The sequence below is a fragment of the Pempheris klunzingeri genome, chromosome 2 (genome assembly GCF_042242105.1).
Source record: "Pempheris klunzingeri isolate RE-2024b chromosome 2, fPemKlu1.hap1, whole genome shotgun sequence".
Taxonomy (NCBI): domain Eukaryota; kingdom Metazoa; phylum Chordata; class Actinopteri; order Acropomatiformes; family Pempheridae; genus Pempheris; species Pempheris klunzingeri.
Window position 1 is genome coordinate 23,401,851 of NC_092013.1, and position 18,578 is coordinate 23,420,428.

At 41.9% G+C, this 18,578-nt stretch overlaps 2 protein-coding genes across 2 annotated transcripts; one reads left to right on the forward strand and one right to left on the reverse strand.

The window, feature by feature from the left end:
* Positions 1 to 1,078: 1,078 nt before the first annotated feature.
* ppp1r15b (protein phosphatase 1, regulatory subunit 15B) lies at positions 1,079 to 6,511 on the forward strand. The gene is made up of 2 exons (XM_070849393.1): positions 1,079 to 3,763; positions 5,684 to 6,511. The coding sequence occupies exons 1-2, from the start codon at positions 1,826 to 1,828 to the stop codon at positions 5,894 to 5,896; spliced, it is 2,151 nt and encodes a 716-aa protein (XP_070705494.1). The 5' UTR covers positions 1,079 to 1,825; the 3' UTR covers positions 5,897 to 6,511.
* Positions 6,512 to 10,221: 3,710 nt separating this feature from the next.
* Positions 10,222 to 10,731, reverse strand: LOC139207802 (achaete-scute homolog 5-like). Its single transcript, XM_070837498.1, has one exon. It carries the CDS (start codon positions 10,729 to 10,731, stop codon positions 10,222 to 10,224), a length of 510 nt encoding a protein of 169 aa, XP_070693599.1.
* Between the last annotated feature and the right edge of the window lie 7,847 nt (positions 10,732 to 18,578).

The following is an 18,578-nucleotide window of genomic DNA, read 5'->3' on the forward strand; positions in this document are numbered from 1 at the left end:
ACTCAAACTTTTTATATCTTATATAGAGCACTCAAAAAGGGAACAAACAGGAAAACCAAATCGCAGCTCTGATAGCAGCAGGGGAATATTGATGTCAGACAGTTTGACTGTTGGTCTGTGATCCTCCACAGGATCTGCCGTCACTCTTCTGTGCTTGAATCCAACTTTTCTGACATCTCTTTATTTTGGATGAGTGTGTCATCAGACGCCTCCACAGGTAACTTTTCTACTGATTTTGGTCATTTGCCATTTCAAACTGAAATAAAACAGTTGAAATGTATAAAGCTGAAAACAAATATACATCTTGTGTTATGTCCTCGCGTAATCAAATCATGACTTTATAAAATGTCCTCAATTTGCATTAACAATGTAATTTCTTACACTATTATAGTTTACAGGGTTATCTCTGAAAATACTTTCATGTATTCAAAGTTGTCAATTACTGCGAAATGTCCTTAAGCAGGGAAATAAGTTTTCAGATTAAGGTTTCTTTTTTTAAATCACTATTCAGGGAGATAGAATATTGTTTTGATTATTGTTTTCCAGTAAATCAAAAATAACAAAAACTGTATTTTATTCAAATGGTACATATGTCTAAGAATGATATTTCTTTGATCTATCCATCTATCCTTTTATTTTCATATTCCGTCTCCAGGATAATGCAAAAAATAAATAAAATAAAATTACAATAATAATGATTAAAAAGTAATGGACTTCCATTGAATATGTCACTAAATAATTTCACATTACATTGTAACAGGCTGCGTTTTCTCCCTACAAACTTTTTTTTTAAAACAAACTATTTTTGTGCACAATAATCTTTGCAGCTTCCACTAGGCCATCAGGTCTAAATAAGGGACTGTGTGGGAGACCCACGCTGATAAACACGTGGCAGCAGTGAACATTTGCAAAGAGAAACCTTGGACTGTCTTTGATTATGTAACGGGCAGCAGTGAGCATGTGGTGCCTGTAACACGCTCCCCTAGTTCAGTAACACCGCGACGCTCCCTGGTCGCGGATTTCACAGAAAAGAAAAGACGAGTCATTGTCGACGGTCCCTTAAGTTTCTGATGAAATCTCAAACTGGAGCGTAAAGACGGAGAGACGGAAACGACGCGGCGGCTTAAATTACACTTTACTGGAATACAGAAGCAGTATTAACTCTGGACGGAGTGAAAACAGTCTAAACTAGGCAACGAGGACAATAAAAGGAGTTTTCGGAAAGATTATTTTAATCTACCGTCGCTCTCTTATCTAATAACCGCTAAGCTAACTGCTACTGCTAAGCTAACCTGCTAGCATCGCCGGCATACGTTGGAAACTGAGAGAGACCTCCACCCGCCGTCGCCTTTTCACGGAGATTAAAAGCAGACAAAATGGCTCTTCTTTCATCGTCAGAGATGGGTTCTTTTTTACACTACGACTCAAGCGTGTTTTGCCTTTCTTGCTGCTCCAGCTCCGTCACTGTCTTTACGAAATTCTCCACAAGAAAGAAGTCTAATCACCATTCTCAGCAAAACGTCAACGCCGCGGAGTGTGCCGGTGTTACGGACGACATTTCCTGGGCTCTGTCTCGCAGCGATGATCGGTATGCGTCACAGGCAGAGTAAAGACAATGTTTCACTAAATTTACTTTATTTGTATAAATGGAAAACATTAATAAAAGCTCCTGATAACCTGAACTGTAGCCGCTTCAGCCACCTACAGTTTGACAGCTGTCAAATCAGAAGCGACACTATAGAGCACCTGCCACTATCCGCTGAATTATCACTGTTGCTCAGGTAATGTCACATCATTTACATTTTGCACTTTTGAGTTGAAGAAAATGTTCAGAAGTATGAGCAATACGGGACATTTGTCAGACGGGCAGAGCTCGTCCACCCCGGCCGGGCATGGAGTCACCTCACCCGGACTGGACAGCCAGGAAAACTCGTGGATCGGCCTGCTGTCAGTGGTGTCCAGGCCTGCGATGTCATTTCTACAGAAATATCTCCCAGGGCGACCGCGAAACCTGCCCTTGTCTGATAAAGGGACTGGGTGGATCAGCGGGGACTTAAAAACTAGTTTTGTTGAAGAAGAAAGTAATTTTTTAAAACAGCTGGACGACATAATGCCGCTAATGCAGCACCCGGCTCCTCACCTGACCTACCTGCATTGTCAGCACGCCGGAGCCGCCAGCCTGCAGGAGCCGAGGGACGGCGGCACTTTACCGTGGCTGTCCGCTGATTCTCTCCGGGAAATAGGGATTCAAAGCGCAGAGGAAGTGAACTTAAACCTCTGCCAGCAAACTGAGTTTGGATATTTCTCCTCTGCCAGAACTTTTCTCAGTCAAGTTTTGTTGAGCTCGATGTCATCTCAGGAAATAAAATCTACGGGAGGGAAGGAGTGGGTGACAGAGGCGGCATTAAAGAGCAGCGGGGGGAAAAGGAGGAAGTGGTGGGACAGCTTTTGGGGAGGCGAGGAGAAAGGACTGTTGTCAGATTTGTCCTGGACTGAGGAGGGGACTGTGACAGGCCGGCTTTGTCCACAACAACCGGTGGCTGAGACAAAAGCCCCTGCTGCCGAAACAAGCGCTGTGTTTGTCCAGAGCCGTGGCCAGGAATGGAGGCAGGGAGAAAACACTGGACCAAGTGACCACAAAAAGCAGCCACCTCACAATGGAGGCCTTCAAACAGTCCAGAACAGAGAGGGGTCCACACCAGTCCACCAGCTCAGTATCGGTAACCACCTGTGCTGCTCAGGAGCTGCTGCCGCCGCCTGCAGTGAGGTGGCACTTCTGACTCCTGATCAGGACAATGGTTACTCCAGTCTGGAGGAGGAACACTTCCAGATGTGCCACCTATACATGGTGAAAGCCCTATATGAAGAGCAGCCGCAGCGGGAGACCGAATCAACGGAAAATAGTGCCGCTACCAATGCTGAAATGGAGGAAGAGACCTCTGAGGAGGGAGAGTCTACATCAGGAAAGGTTGATGAGGAAGAGGGGCCACAGAGAGATGAGGAAGAACAGGAAGCAGACACAACCGTGCTGACCACCCCCCAGTGCCAGAATAAAGCCATCGCCTTCATCATGGGCTGCCCCTGCAGTGACGATGACAGCAGCCAGTCAGACAGGGAGTCCAGTGATGACGATGATGATGGCTTTGACAGCGAGGGCTCGTCTGATCTGTCTGACTCGACTGATGAAGATGATGAAGATGATGATGAAGCCTCGGACAGCGAGGCAGACTCTGAGGCAGAGCGCCTGTGGAACTCATTGTGCCAAAATCAGGACCCGTACAACCCCCGAAACTTCACCGCCCGGCTGCATTCCAGCCGCACCCCACCCAGGACCATCCCCAGCTCCACACCTCCGTCCTCCGCCCAATCCACCCCTGCTTCCTCCCCTGACTCTGTCCCACTCCCTCTTTCCTCCCTTGCAGCCTCTCCTGCCCTCACCTCCTCATCCCCTCCCTCAGGCCATGACTTCTGGGATGACTCAACCTCGGCCAGTGAGGCAGATGAAGCGGAAAGCCTTCGCCTGTGGAGCTCCTTCAGCTGCTCGTCTGACCCCTACAGCCCCTTGAACTTCCAAGCCCCGCTCAGGACTCGAGCCCAGCCCAAGGCCAGGGCAAGGGCCAAAAAGGCCTCCCAGACTCCTCCTCACTCCCCCCACCATAACCCAGCATCTCCACCTGAGTATAGGAAGGAGGATGCTGAGGAGAGACTGGATAGTGGCTTTTGTGACCCCTCCACCACACAGAGCTGCAGCACAACCAAAAAGGTCGGTTTGGTTTCTTTTTTTTCTCTCAGTTAATCTTTGACATTCGCCTGATCACCAGTCAGCCTCAGAGTAACCTGGCTTTGGGTTTTGGATCAGTGTGTTGGCTCCGCAGGTGATTGAAGGTTACACACATACATATGCATAATCTGCTTTTACAAGGGGCTTTTTTGGCTTGATATTTTCTGACTTTGAATGATTTAGTTGTGCTTTATTTAATATAAGCCGGTTAGACAATGAAAATATTGTTGATTCATTTTGATAACTGCACAAACAGTCAAATCAGCACTGATGCTGAAATATGTAAAGCAATACAACTAAACCCCAAAGAAAGAGGGCAGAATGTGACATTTGAACAGTGTGATAGTTTTATTACTTCCAGGTCATGTTGAAGTCATTTCTTGTAAACATGGATCTGAATAACGTGCTGTCGGTTCTGCCGTGAGGCTGAAACACAACCCATCCCTCTCTCTGAGTCTATGTGAGGTCTGTTTCCTTGTTTCTGAATTTAGCGCATCTCATTTTACTGCAGCTCTTCATGTAATGAAACGTGTTGACCTGAACTGAAACTCCCACACCAGCTTGTCCTCATGACTGTCACTGGGACCCTCAGAGCCCCTGTTCATTAATGATAATGAGATAATGATGTGCTGTGACTGAGCTTTTTCTATTGTGTTTTTTTTTTTTTTAACAAAACATAACATCAACAAAATAATTAGACAAGAAAGGAAAGGGCAGATTACCAGGGACAGCATTCCATACATAACAAACATGGGAGTACTGTCTGTTCAAGGTTACTTTCAGTTTTACTGAGAAAATACTGTCATAAAAATGTCATTTATTTATACACACGGTTACATACAGTTAAATTAACAAGGCCGAAGGAAAAAATAGCCAAATTAATATGAACAAGTGGTGTTAAATATGATCACACCAAGTCGTGTGTGTGCACGTGCATTTCAAATACCCTCAACAGCGAATCAGAGCTGAGCCCTGCTCAGACACCCTGCACCATACCTTCTCCACTTTCACTGTCAACTGTACTGAACAGAGCGTACTTCTGCACATTTTCAGCCTTGGGTTATCCACCTGATGAAAAACAGTGTGAAAGGGCTGTTTCGTAAAGACTGATTATTGTAAAAGGTGTGTCTGAAACACTGTTCTGTCTACATGTCTTCACACAGATAAAGACAGTTGTGATGTTTAGAGCCCCAGAGCAGCACATGTTAAACATATGATATGAAGAGTAACACTTATGTATTTTGAAAGGGGAATGTCTGTGGCCCACTAAATACTACAACAAATGTTTTTTTTTTTATAAGAAAGGGTTTATTTCTTCATGTGCCATAGATTTCTTGGTGTAGTTAAAGTAGGGCTCCTCACCCGTGATGTTACCAGGGCTTCTGTTTTAGTGCTGTGGCGACCCTGGCTCTCCTCCATGTGTTTCACAATCTCTAACCCACTATCAGTCTCAAGTCCCTCTGCACACCCCCAGCGACTGCCTGTGATGTTGTTATAGTGACTGGTCACCAGTTCCATACTCAAGTGCACTATTCAGGTTACTAGTTCTTATCTACTACTGCAGTGATGTGATCTGCTTTTCAGCACTGGTTAGCCAAAAATTCTTATTGTCGGTTTACTGGTTAAATTGTTAATAATTAATATCGCTATAAATAGTGGAAGAAAATACAGCAGGTATCAAACCAGTATAACTAATGGAAGCGTAGAGTAGCTCAGCTCAGGCTCCAACAGAAGTAAAGATGAAGTGAACCCTGCTGAGTTCCTGTGTTTTGCTCTGTGGTCATTCTAATGATGTGTGTTTACAATACAATACACAGAAAATTCACAAATGGTAAAGTACACAGCACTGGGTCAGAGTTACAAAAAAAAAACAATCTGAAATTATCATCATCCTCCTGTCAGGTTCGCTTCTGTGATGACGTAGAGGAGTTCTTCGCCAGCTGTGGCGAGGAGGAGGAGGATCGACGGGGGCCTTGGGAGGAGCTGGCCCGGGACCGCTGGCGATTCCTGCGACGCTGCCAGGAAGTGGAGCAGAGCATCGCCTACTGCCTGCAGCCGCAGCACCGCAGCCTGGTGTACCGCCGCCTCACCGTCCTCTGTGTCCAGGACATCTGAGGACGACCTTTTCCTCTACGTCTGCGATGCCTGAGGACGATTCGTTTGTCCTCTAAGTCCAGGACCTCTTAAAAACACCTGTCATACTGACAAAATGAAAAGCTGCCCTTGGTAAGCAGTGAAACAAACACATTATAGAGACAGAGAGAGAGCAGGGGGACAGATTGAGAGCTGCTGAACTCTTCACTGACTGACTTAACTTTAGTCCTCTTTCTAATGTGGTTCAGCGTCTGACTGAATCCACATCTGTTTGTTTCTGCAGCTTCATCTTTTTGGACTCGACTAATTCAACATGATTCAGGGCCGCTTCATAACTGACTCATTTAGTAAAGTACTAACTGGTGATTTGAAGGGCTTAATGTGGCGTCACTGTGAGGAAAAACCCTGTTGGTTGACAAGTCGTCACTGTGTTCAGGTTGAACAGTGTCAGGACAAAAGCCAACTTTTTATTTCTGAAGACAGAGAGAAAGAAGTCTAAAAATGCCTGCAGCTGTGTTCAGTTTCAGTATTTTCTCGCCGTTTCAGACCTCACCGCAGTTTATTCCTCTCATGTCATCATTCATTTTACGTTTGCAGTTTTTCTGCTGATGATTACGTCCCAGACACCATAACAAGCTGCTGTTTTCATCAGAAGATGATTAAGAAGGAAATATTTAAATGTTGCCTGAAATTCGGTTTATTTAATCCAATTTTCTTGCGAAATTCAGGATTATTTCACAAATTATTTCATATTTTCATTTCTGGTTGTTGGTCCAAAACCACAAAATATTAAGTTTTGTGCAACAACCACAAACTATTCACATTTTCAGCTAGAACAGGTGAATTTTATTAGGTTTTGTTCAAAAAAAATTAATAAAATGATTAAACAGCTATTAAATTAACACAGTAATTTTCAGTCAATTGAGTAATTGGTTCATCGCTGCAGCTCTTCTCAGTTTACAAATATTCACATTTGAGAAACGGCTATGAGAGAAAATGTATCGATTATCAATACAGTCCACCAGTTGATGAATCGATGAGTGAGGTTTGTTAAATGATCTTTTTTTTAAAAAAAAAAAAGGAAACTGCAGCTTCTTTGTGCGTCTCAGATGTAACATCAAAGTGCAGCTGGACTCCCCACGTGTTGACATCCAACCAGTGAACAGAATCAGTCCCTGATGAAACCTGCAGTGTAACGGAGCTCACAAGCTGTTTGATGAGGATTCAGGTGTGTGAAATCACTCAGTTCAGTGTTTCCATTTGCTGTTTGGCAGCCAAAGCTTTTATTTTTGTCCCGTTTTCTCTTTAAAGCCAAAGATCTCGTGTGTGAGCTGAGGGGTAGGAGGAGTTGAAGTTTAAGTGTTTGAATCTGGTTGATTTGCATGAATTTATCTCATCAGTGTAGAAAATGTTTCTCTACCCACTCAGTCTCACATAATCACTGTTAATCGATACACAGTAATATTCTGCTTCTAATCAGTATGATGTGAACTGGTATTGAAGTCCCTTTAATGAATACTTTATCTGACTGTTGAACTGAACATCCAACACTTCAGCTGACTGACGGGGAAGTGTAGCAGGAGATTTATTCAGCTGCTCCGTCAGCTTCACCTGAAGATTTCACCTCTGTGACTTTCTTTGAGAAACATAAAAAGTGTTTTCCCACAAAAACCTGTGATCTGTTCGGAAAAAAAAAAAACAAGCCAGACTTAGGGTTAGGGTTAGACTCAAATGTGTCAAAGTTTGATTTTGCTGCATTTTCACTTTGAACAAATTGTTAAAAAATTGGAAAAAGGATCATCTAAATTAGGAAGTAAGACTTTGAATTTATGTATTATGTATCTGCTGACATCTCAGTTACTACAGACAGATTTTGGTTGGTGCTCAGTCAGTATTTAAGCAAGTTCATATTCAGATCTGTTGATGAGCTCGGTGTTGTCACAGTTATTTGTTCTGATTTAGTCAAACATTCAACTTGTTCCTTAGTTGACTAATAATGATGTCTTTCATTAATCAGTTTATTTATGAATTGAGCCTTGTTGTTCCTCCACATTCAAGGGTTAGACTATCATGTAGACTTGAAAAAAACTTTAAAATTTAAGGTAGCTGACATTTCTCATCACATGACTATTATTTTCTTCACCAGTTTTTTCATGTACAAATGAAGGAAAATGCCAGCTAAAACTGAACAGATCCCAAGTTGAAATCTTGCTTTTTGTACTCGGCTACATCGGATAAAAAGCCCAAAACCTGAAGACATTCAGTTTTCCAACAAAGAATAGCACATCCTCACATTTGAGAAACTAGTTTGCAGTTTTGCTCGATAAATAAACAGTCCAGTATTTTAAAAAAGACTAATTGTTTCAAGGGAAATCACACAGGACGGACTTGTATTTATGACCTCTGAGTTTCTAAAGTCCAGCCTAAGGTACTGTGTGTAAGGAAGTCTTAGACAAAGTCTTATTGAACTTTTCGTATGAATGTTCAGAGGTTTGTCTGTCTGATAATCAACTACCAGTCAGCAACCTTAAAAAATAAATTGGCAAAAAACATAACGAAAAAAGTCAAAGATTGGTCTCATTTACCTCAATGGTACAAAGTATTAGTATGTTCCTCATCCTTCAGTCAGTGTTCCTGAAAATGGTTTGTTTACTTTTTGAAAAGAAAATAATTTTCGTTGTCACTGAAGTCCATTAAATGTCAGAATAGTGAAAAATATTTGACTAACGGTCCAAAACCAAAGAGATTCAGTTTACTGTGAAAGAAGACACGAGACACCAGAGAAACACTGAACTGTAGTGAACCTTTGTTTGATGAACAATATTCACTCATTATTTCTGCTCAAGTGAAAAACAGAGTAGTGTCACAGACGGATGTTCAGTCCAGCAAACAGGAAGCTCAAAACACCCTGAATCGTGAACACTGAGGGTTTTCCCTGGGAGGTCTGACTCACTAAAATGTTTCATGTCTGTAAAGTATGTGCATGTTTTCTCCTGCAGCACCGATATAAAGTCTCCACGTTATTGAACACACAGGAGGACGCGGCGGACATAACGTGTCTACTGAAGCAAGTATTTTGTCACTGCACAGTGTTGCATTAACCGGAGTCGTGTGTTTCTGTCGGCTGATGTGTTTGTGACTAATGATTAAAAATCAGAAGGGAATGCCACATTTGAACTGAACTGTCCAGCAGGAGATCTGTGCAGGAGGTGGACGTCTGGAGGAAACAACAGATGAATCTTTGGTGTTATTTTAGTCAGAAAACGCTTTTTATTTTTCTAATGCGTTGATTGGTGGGTAACTCATTCTGCTTAATCATTTCTTCACAACTAAATATGACGATTAAATATTAAAATTGATATTTAATGATCACACACTGGGTTGTTTGCCTTTCCTCTCTCAACACACTGATCGTCAAGGCCTTCGATCTGCTTCCAGGGCTGCGGAAATTCACTTTTGGAAATATGAACACGACGAATAAAGGCCTTCAGGTTTTAACTGTCACAGAAAACATGTAATTTTTGACAATGTAGAAGATTATCCTCTGATTCAGCTGCTTTTGAACTGACTCACTTTAACAGGCTGCAGTTTGGCCAGTAGGGGGAGCTGTTCGCTCACCGTCACAGCTGCTGCCACCTATTGGACAGGAGAGTTACTGCAGACTTGAAGATGTCACCACAGGTAAACACAGTGACTGCTGCAGGCTTTAAATGGTAGAGGGGCCTTTTTAGTCTTTTCTTGGGTTCAGCATCTTGCCCCTGGATACTTCCACATGCAGACTGGAGGAGCGGGGAATCGAACCGCCAAACCTTAGATGAGCGGACAACCTGCTCTATCAATCTAATTGGTCCAGACATTCATGTTCCCCTCAGGAGGAACCGTAATAACTGCTGATCTTCTCTTTTCATCCAGCACCATAATCAGGGCAACATTTTAACTGGTCAAATACTTCAAAGCACCACTGTGTCTTGTGTGTGGCCTCACAGCTGCTAGAATGACTGCAGACTCCGTGGCTCTTTTCACACCTGGAACATGTCCATGGGATCATTATTTAACAATATAGAGAATGGATGTGGATCTTGAACTGAAGTTCAAGTTCTTCAGACCCCAACTATCTACCTTTACTGGAAACAGAAAAAGTCTCTCTTTCTAGTGCACTAGTTATTATTTTAATAGACAGTGGCCCACCTGTAAAGCACTAATGAAACATGAATGCTCCCAGAGGGGGGTGTTTGTTCTCTCTGTGATGTTTGTAGAATGGAAAAGATGAATCTGCCTCAGTTCAAGTCAAACAGGAAGTTGAAGGTGGTGTTCTCAGCTGTGAAACTATGTCTCAGAGAGGATGTCTAACATGTGACTCCCTCAGACTCTCCCCCACAGTCTGGTCCTGGAGGTGAGCTGTCGGGTGACTCTCCTCCACTGTGCCTGCCGTCCTCCAGCTCCACCAGGCCCTGCAGGTATTTGATGTACCTGATGGCAGCCCTCAGCGTCTCCACCTTGCTGAGCCGCTTGTCGGCGCTCTGACCCGGCAGGTGGTCCCTCAGTTTGGCGTAACCCTGGTTCACGCACCTCACCCTCTGACGCTCTCGCTCGTTCCGTTTCTGGATGAATGCTGGCTCGAAGGGACACTCGTAGACGCTGAAGTGTCCGTGGTGGTGGAAGGGGGCCAAGTAGGGCAGGAACCCCGGCCCGGGGCCCCTCAGAGGGCCCTTGTAGGGGTCCATGCCGGAGGGGTAGAAGAGGAAGGGGACGGAGCTGGACAGAGAGCGCTGTGAGATGCTGCGATCGTCACGGTGAGAAGCAGAGGGAGACAGACTGAAGCTCAGGTAAGATGATGGAGGGAAGGTGGAGCTCATCGTGTGACCTGCGCTGACTGACGGCTGAGGAGGAGCAGACCTCTAAAAGCACCGGAGACCTCAGCGAAGGTTCAACCTCTGACACTCAGGCTCCCTCTGACCTGCAGAGGCACAAACAGACATGAGAGAAAGCACCAGAGACAGTCAGGTGAAATGGCTCGTGTTTTAATGAGGCTGACAGCATCGAAGCAGGGGAGTAGTTTAGCTTCAGAAGGGTCAGGGACACAGTGAGGTAAGCAGTGCTACTAAATCAGTCTGACAGATGAAATGAAATTGGTTGTTGTGCTTCCTATGATAATGGTGGTGTAACAAAAGCAAACTGACTGTTAACATCTGATCGTTTTGATATTTAACCTGAAAGTTGGCAGCCTTTTCAGCCCCAAGTAGTGTCTTCAGGTCAGGCGTCTGTCAGAATGCTTACAGCCCCAGCAACCTCATCATTAAAGGTTCAGTGTGTAGGATTCAGGGGCAGCTATTAGCAAAAGTGGAATATACTATTCATGTTTTCAATAGTGTATAATCACCTGATATTTTGGTTACCTTGGAATCAGCATGCTGCATCGCCATGTTTCTACAGTAGCCCATGCTGTAGAGATCTAAGGTAACGAAAATATGGGGTGATTATACACTATTGAAAACATGAATAGACACTGAGGTGGCAGGTCACCCACAAATTGGATTTGAACTGCGAGAGGCCCAAAGATTCACTCCCCTAGCGAATAATGTACTTAAGTACAATTTTAAGGTACTTTAAACATTTCCATTTGCTGCTCCGTTCTACTTCTACATCCCTATATTTCATAGGGAAATATTGTTCTATTTACTCCAGTCTTCATCTATCTGACAGTTTACAGTTACTAGTTGTGAGATGGAGATGTTCCACTAAATTCCACTAAGAGACGTCTCCCTCTAAACCCACAAAGAAGTGAAATGATTCAGTAGTTCACAGACAAATAGGAAACAGATTAGTGTGTCAGGACTTTGATTCTTCTTCTTCATTAATTAATCATGTCACGGCCCCACAGATTTATCAGGTGAGGCTCTGGAGGGCCCCGACCCCCGGACTAAACAGGCTAACTGTAAGTAAAGTAACTCGATCCACCTCCAGCAGCTACAAGAGCCAAATGCTGCTCTCACATTAATGCCTCAGTACAAACAATCTAATCACACACTGAATCATACGTCACACAGCAGAATGTTTTTACTACTGACGCTTGAGTACTTGAGTACTTTACTGTACTTTTACTGCTGTTACTTTACTTCTATACTTTGCAGTACAGAACTTTTACTTGTGCAGTAACAGATTTTTTTGGTATTGATACAGAGAGACTTCCGTAAGAACATCAACCTGAATCTATCAAAGTGAAAATGACACCAAGTATTAATACCACAGTGTAAATCTGCCGTGTTACAAGTAAAAAGTCCTGCATTAAAAATACTACATCAGTAAAAGTACAGAGGTATCAGCTGCTAAATGTACCTTTGAGTATCAAAAGCTCAAGTATTTACTATGCAGAGTATTATATTATCACATACACTGTATTATTGAATGATTATTACTGATGCATCTTCGTGGAGGCATTGTAATGTGCAGCTAGCTGAAGGGGAGCTGGGTTGTTGTTAGGTATTTTACTCTGTTAGAATGCATCACTTTTAGCAAACCTTTAAAGTAAGTAGGTAAAAGCAGCAAAATAAATGTATTAGAGGAAAAGTGCATTACTTTCCTCAGAAATGTCGTGGAATAGAAGTAAAAAAGGATGAAAAGAAAAGGCTCAAATTTGTACTTGCTGCTGCAGTTTGAAGTCTTCAGTCCGAACCTGCTGGATGTTTCCTGTCCAGGTGTCGGACTGAGGAGGTACTTAAACTTTTACTTAACTGAACTTGACTTCACCTTCACCTTGACTTAAACTTTTTGCTGTTTCCCTCAGGTTTTTTTTTTGTGTTCTTTCTCTTTTTTATGTTTGCTTTCTCTGACGGGCTTTGTAGGCATTGATACAGATATAGTAAGTGCTTAATAAATCAGAATTTAAACACTTCTGTTGAGCACCACTCTACTTTAACGTTTTCAGTGGATTGAATTAAACAAGCTCACACTGGTCCGCACATGCTAATTGAATAAAATGTATTTTTATGATTTATTTTTATTTCTTTCTTATCATCACTTCAGTGACTTTTGCTCAACTCCTAAGGAATAACTATGACTGAGAATCTTCTCAGACATCACTTCAGTGGCATGTCACTTTATGTGGGCTAATAAGCTCCTCGTCAACTCTCCAAACAGACCCCAGCACATTTCAGCGTGCACTATGCTTGCAGTAAAACTTTGAATCCTCGTATCATGTCATTTTTGTATCAGTGAACACTAAATTAGTTCATTTCAATAAAGTCTCAGTGATCAGTGGATCTGTGCTAAATTCGGTTCTAATCAATAGAATCAATATCAATGATTAGAATACCCTGCAGTACAACATTTAAGTGATGAACATATTATTCCATCAATTGTAATTCTCTGATTCTTTTGAATTGTCTGTTTACATAATGGATTATTTTACTTTCGGTACTTAAAATGGATTTGGATGCTAATAATTTTGCACTTCTGATGAGGCATCATTTTGAATGCGGGGCTTTGACTTATTATGGAGGAAGCTATTATAGCTCATTAGCTAACATCTGGGTTTATCGAAGCTCCTCTGTCAGAGCATAACCTGGTCAACAGCAGAGACGTGGTTTACACACAGAAGACAGGAGGACATGACACTTATTGGTCTCTTAATAAGCCGTGGAGACATAATGTCCTGTTAGCAACCGAGCCAACCAGCTTGCCAACTGAATGAAATGATGAACAGTCCTGAGAACTAAAGATGGAGTAAACAGTCCAGGACGGAGACAATAGAAGCTCAGAGAAATACTGTAAATGACTAAAGTCGGCGTGTTCCTGCTGGTTAGCATGTCAGCAGTTAGCTCTCCAGCTGCAGTAGTTCATCAGCTGACTCTGAGTCATCAACATGGCATCAGTCTTCCAAAACCACATCTGTGAACATGTGGATCCATTTCACTGAGACGATGAGCAGACGTTCTGATAACTACACCAGGTAGTGAGAGGAAATGTGTGTTTCCAGTGTAAGAACAGAACTTTTGCACTATTTAAACAGATTGACAGTGAGGTAAAAGCAGCCGGTTTATATTCGCCTCTCCATCTCATAAATGTCACCAGCTGGTAAAGGTGGGACTAACTTTAATGACTATGTGCTGCTGGGTAGCTTAATCTAAAATAGTACAATTTGTTTTTTGAATGATATTTTCCATTAATAACACAACTTTTCAAAGTCAGTGAAGCTGTCAGAAAAGAATATGCAGTAAAACAATCTTTTACTCTGGAGCGTAGTGGAGTAGAAGTAGAAAGTATTAGAAAATGGAAATACTCAAGTAAATACACGTACCTCAAAAACTGCATGTTAGTACGGAATTTAAAAAGTATGAATACTCTTCACTGATTGATTGTAACTCTGGTGATGACTTAGAATAATATATTAACAAAATCTGAGAAGAAAAATGTGCTGTAAATTGCAGCTTACAGCAAACACTGTTCCCACAGTATAAAGACTAACAATCTCTAAACACAAACTACACGGTGTAGTATGTATACATGTCCATCCATTATTCGTATGAAACAGGATCAAGTGTAACATGATGCTGCTGTCTTTGTCTCACCTTCAGATGCTGCTGCAGTGTTCCCTCCTCACTGTGGCTGCTGGATGAGACACTGAAGCTTTACCTGCTCTTACTTGCTGAAGCTCCGCCCCTTCAGGTGCGTGATGGGACATCAGGTAGCGAGAGCAACAAACACACCGCACATTCTTGGATTCTTGGAGTTTATGAAGTGATGGAGCATAAGAACAAAAAACACTGTAAAAAAACTAAACACAGATTTCATGTTGTTTTCATGCTGATTTTGAATGGAAGCTGTCACAGTGAGATCCTGGGAGGAAAAGTTTAAAAACAACAACACCTGTCTATTTAATATTTTCAGAGTTTGATCAGACATCAGGTTGATATCAGGAGCGTAAACGTGGAGTCATATTTGTCCTAACTGTCGGTTGTGAGACATCAAAGAGCATCGGCGGATAAAAATGAGTGTTTGCAGTTTCCTCTTCCTAAGTCCTGTATTTCCAGATGAAAGGCGTCAGCGACACACACCCTTCCTGTCAGCTTCTCATCACACAACACACGCTGATGACTGTTTACACACACACACACCTGTAACCTGAGCTGCTATCTGAGAGTTACCCGCAGTGAACTGAACAGTTAATACGAGTATTTCTTCGTGTGATTTGAGAAAAAGAGTTTGCAGAGATCAGAACTTTCAACACGTTTACCCAACTCTTCATTTCTCTTTTCTTTTAATAATAATAATAATAATAATAATGATAGTGATAATAATGATAACCGCTTTGGAGCGCTTTCCAAGAAGCTTTTGTAATAAGTTGAATCAAAGATTGTAGAGAAACCAAAACACACTGAAGACACCTGGTGAGTCAATACATTTATTCACTATTCATCACTTCTAATAATCTAATGACCATAATAGGATGTTTATAATATAATGCCCATAATACACTGTTGCCCATAAAGTTGGAATAAAATGTTTCTTACCTCTTCTCATGAAATGATTGTGACAATGTGATTTATTCTTGATAAATAAAGTGTATATCTTCTCAACTTTATTGATCAAACTCTTCCAAACATATCACAGTGAAACTTAAACCACAATGAACCTTTGCAAACTGTGTATTCAGGCTTTAACAACATTGGGGGTATTGAACAATTATTCCAACTTTATGGGCAACAGTGTAGAATATAGAATAATATGATATAATAAAACATCCACATATAATGTTCATACAGTATAATAGTTATAATGTAATGTCAATGAATATGCTATATATGTGCTGATGAAGAGTGAGCTGGAGGGGGGACCTGATGATGTCTGACAGATAAATGATGGCTGGCAGCGCTGTACAGACCGTGAACACAACAATGAGTTCAAATGTTTGAGATTGTTGAAATGTTGATGGGAACATGCCCGTACATTCCAAACCCAAATGATGAGCTTAAAAAAAAAAAAAAAAAGATAAATCCACACAACCAAGTCAATATGGACTTCATAAAAACATAAAATTACAGGAGTCACAAAAGATAATTGTCAGATCATGAAATTTTGAAAACATTCTTCTTTTCAGATTAACCCTGTAAAACAGAACACACACACACACACACACACACACACTCTACAGAAACATTCTGGAGATGTTGTCATGTTGTCAGACTGTCGGGACGTGCCATTCTGTCTTCAAAAGCTGAAACCAGGAAGACGTCACATGTTCACCCTGTTTTTGGTTTTTAACTTTGAAAAGTGACATCATCAGTCAACACCTGTAGACAGAAAACACACACACACACACACACACACACACACACACGTGCAGGCCTCTTGTCGAACAGTTTGTTCTCCAGTATTTGCTGTTGCTTGTCTTTCAGACCGCAGGGAGCAGGAACACTGTTGATGCTACATGCATATTGTGTTTACTGCATATAAACAAATATCTACCGGTCTGTATGTATGTCGCATGATGACAGGAGCAAAAATAAGAAATTAACTGGTGACGATAAAAGTATTAGAATACAAATACAAATCAGTTTTCAACACTTAAACAGTAGGTTGTTCACACACGCAGACTCAAACACTTGGCTGCTGTTCAACCAGAGTTGAGAAAACAGAAACTAAAAGTAGCCCTCAAGCAAACTGCAGCAGTGAGTTCCAACAAACTCTGCTAGAATAATATTTACAGGCTGAAAAGCTAAAAGACACAGAGTTTACTGTGTGACTCTGCTACATGAATGAATCTGGCAGCCACATCCGCAGAGTCAGTCAGGTTGAGTTGAGTCGTGTACGTGGGCTTGTTGCCTGAATGTGTAAAGCAGTGGTGCCCCCAGAAATGTTTCATAGGGGTGTCCAGATGGGACCATTGAAAATATTACGGCGGCACATCAAAGTGATTGGTAAAGAGCTTAGTTTAATGAGGCTGTGATTATTCTAGAAGTCACGATCTTACAATCCTACCTTATAAAACATGGTGCCACTGCAATGAAATGGCTACTGTGGAGATTAACACGATCATACATGAATATGATTCAGTGGGCTCATCGAGTCAAAAGGGTCAGCACCTAGTTAGAACCAATTTATGTTATTCCAAGACTGTTGAGGGACCCCATTATGCAGAAATATTCAAATACACCACTTTTACAAACAGACAAAAACAAAACAAACAAACAACAAACAAAAATAACACATTTCTACTGCATGCAAAACTATTTGCATGGGTCCAAACCTCGCCAAAAATGTAGTCCCCTTCCTGACAAGCTGTGGATGTCTTGTCTAGTTTCATATGATACTAGCTTTAATATTGAGCTCATCGCATGTCGGCCGGGGGGGGCACAGCCTGGTTCAATCACAAAGAGGAAAGTCTGTTCTTAACAGACAAAGATCTCCACTTTATTTCACTCTGACTGAGGCTTCACATTAACATTAACTTTATATTTTCCTCCACTACCTCCATTACAAACATGTTATGAAGTGATCTGTTTATGTCCATTATGAACAGGTGAACAATCCCAGCAAGAAAAACCCGTTTCACTGTTCACGTGGACGTCTGAAAAAAGGTGAACTAGTCCTTTTATACCGCAGAGTGTGTCGTGTCGTCAGTGATACACTCAGGTCCTGTCTGAGCGCTGTGTTTCCTCCTCAGTCCTAATCTCCCCGCCTGTGTGTGTTCCTGCAGGAGGAAGCTGCTCCCCACAGACAAACACATACACACACACACACATCTGTTTGTTGTGGTTTCATTACTCTCTGTGTGTGTGTGTGTGTGTGTGTGTGTGTGTGTGTGTACGCATGCATGCACGTTTTTTTTCTATCCTCACTGAAACCAGTCTGGTATAAACACCCACTTTGTTAATTGAGCTGGGTCAAGGTTAGGGTTAGACTGTCCACAGTGAATGGAAGTCAATGTAATGTCTTAATAAGAATAGCTGTGCAAACTCTGCATGTGAGTGTGTGTGTGTGTGGTTTAATAAGGGCATGCACATGCAGGAGTGTGTACACTCTGCTGTTGTTTTAGTGTAACATCAAAGATGAGCCGACACTGTGATGAAGCTCAACATGCAGAGACTTGAAGAATCTAACGTGTGCTCTTATTGTCACAGAACCATACGGGGAATCATGTAAATAACATGTTTCTAATGTGAGCCTGATTACATTCAGATCAATAGCTGCTACTGACTGATGTGTCTCCACAGATGCTTGTTGTTTATGACTCAACACAGATCAGAAGTTGAATAAAGTAAATGAATGTATTTGTATTGATATATATAGATACACTACTCACAAAAAGTTAGGGATATTCGGCTTTCAGGTGAAATGTCAGGATGAACCTAAAATGCATTCTAACCTTTCCAGGTGAACTTAATGTGACCTTCTCTAAACCTTTGAATGCACATGTCCAACTGTTCAGTGTTTCAGTACTTTTTGCACAAGTTGCTGTTCTCTAACAAGAAGCTTAACAGCAACATTCACAACAGGTTTGATCCATGAATCGACCAATACATTTCCTGCTTCAGTTAGAATTGGTATTTAAACAGTCCTCCTCATCATGCTGTTCACATTCTGACATCATGAGACCAAGACGACACCTAACAGTTGATCAGCAGCACTTCAACACTGGAGGCTTCAAACAGGAAGTCCTCAGACGGAGGTGTTCACTGAGCTTAGAGGGTCACAGAGTGTCATC

Bases quoted from the DNA above. Each gene is read 5' to 3' on its own strand.
- ppp1r15b (XM_070849393.1), top strand. From the start codon at position 1,826: ATGTTCAGAAGTATGAGCAATACGGGACATTTGTCAGACGGGCAGAGC. The intron at 3,764-5,683 runs GTCGGTTTGGTT...TCCTCCTGTCAG, and splicing joins GCTGCAGCACAACCAAAAAG to GTTCGCTTCTGTGATGACGT.
- LOC139207802 (XM_070837498.1), bottom strand. From the start codon at position 10,731: ATGAGCTCCACCTTCCCTCCATCATCTTACCTGAGCTTCAGTCTGTCT.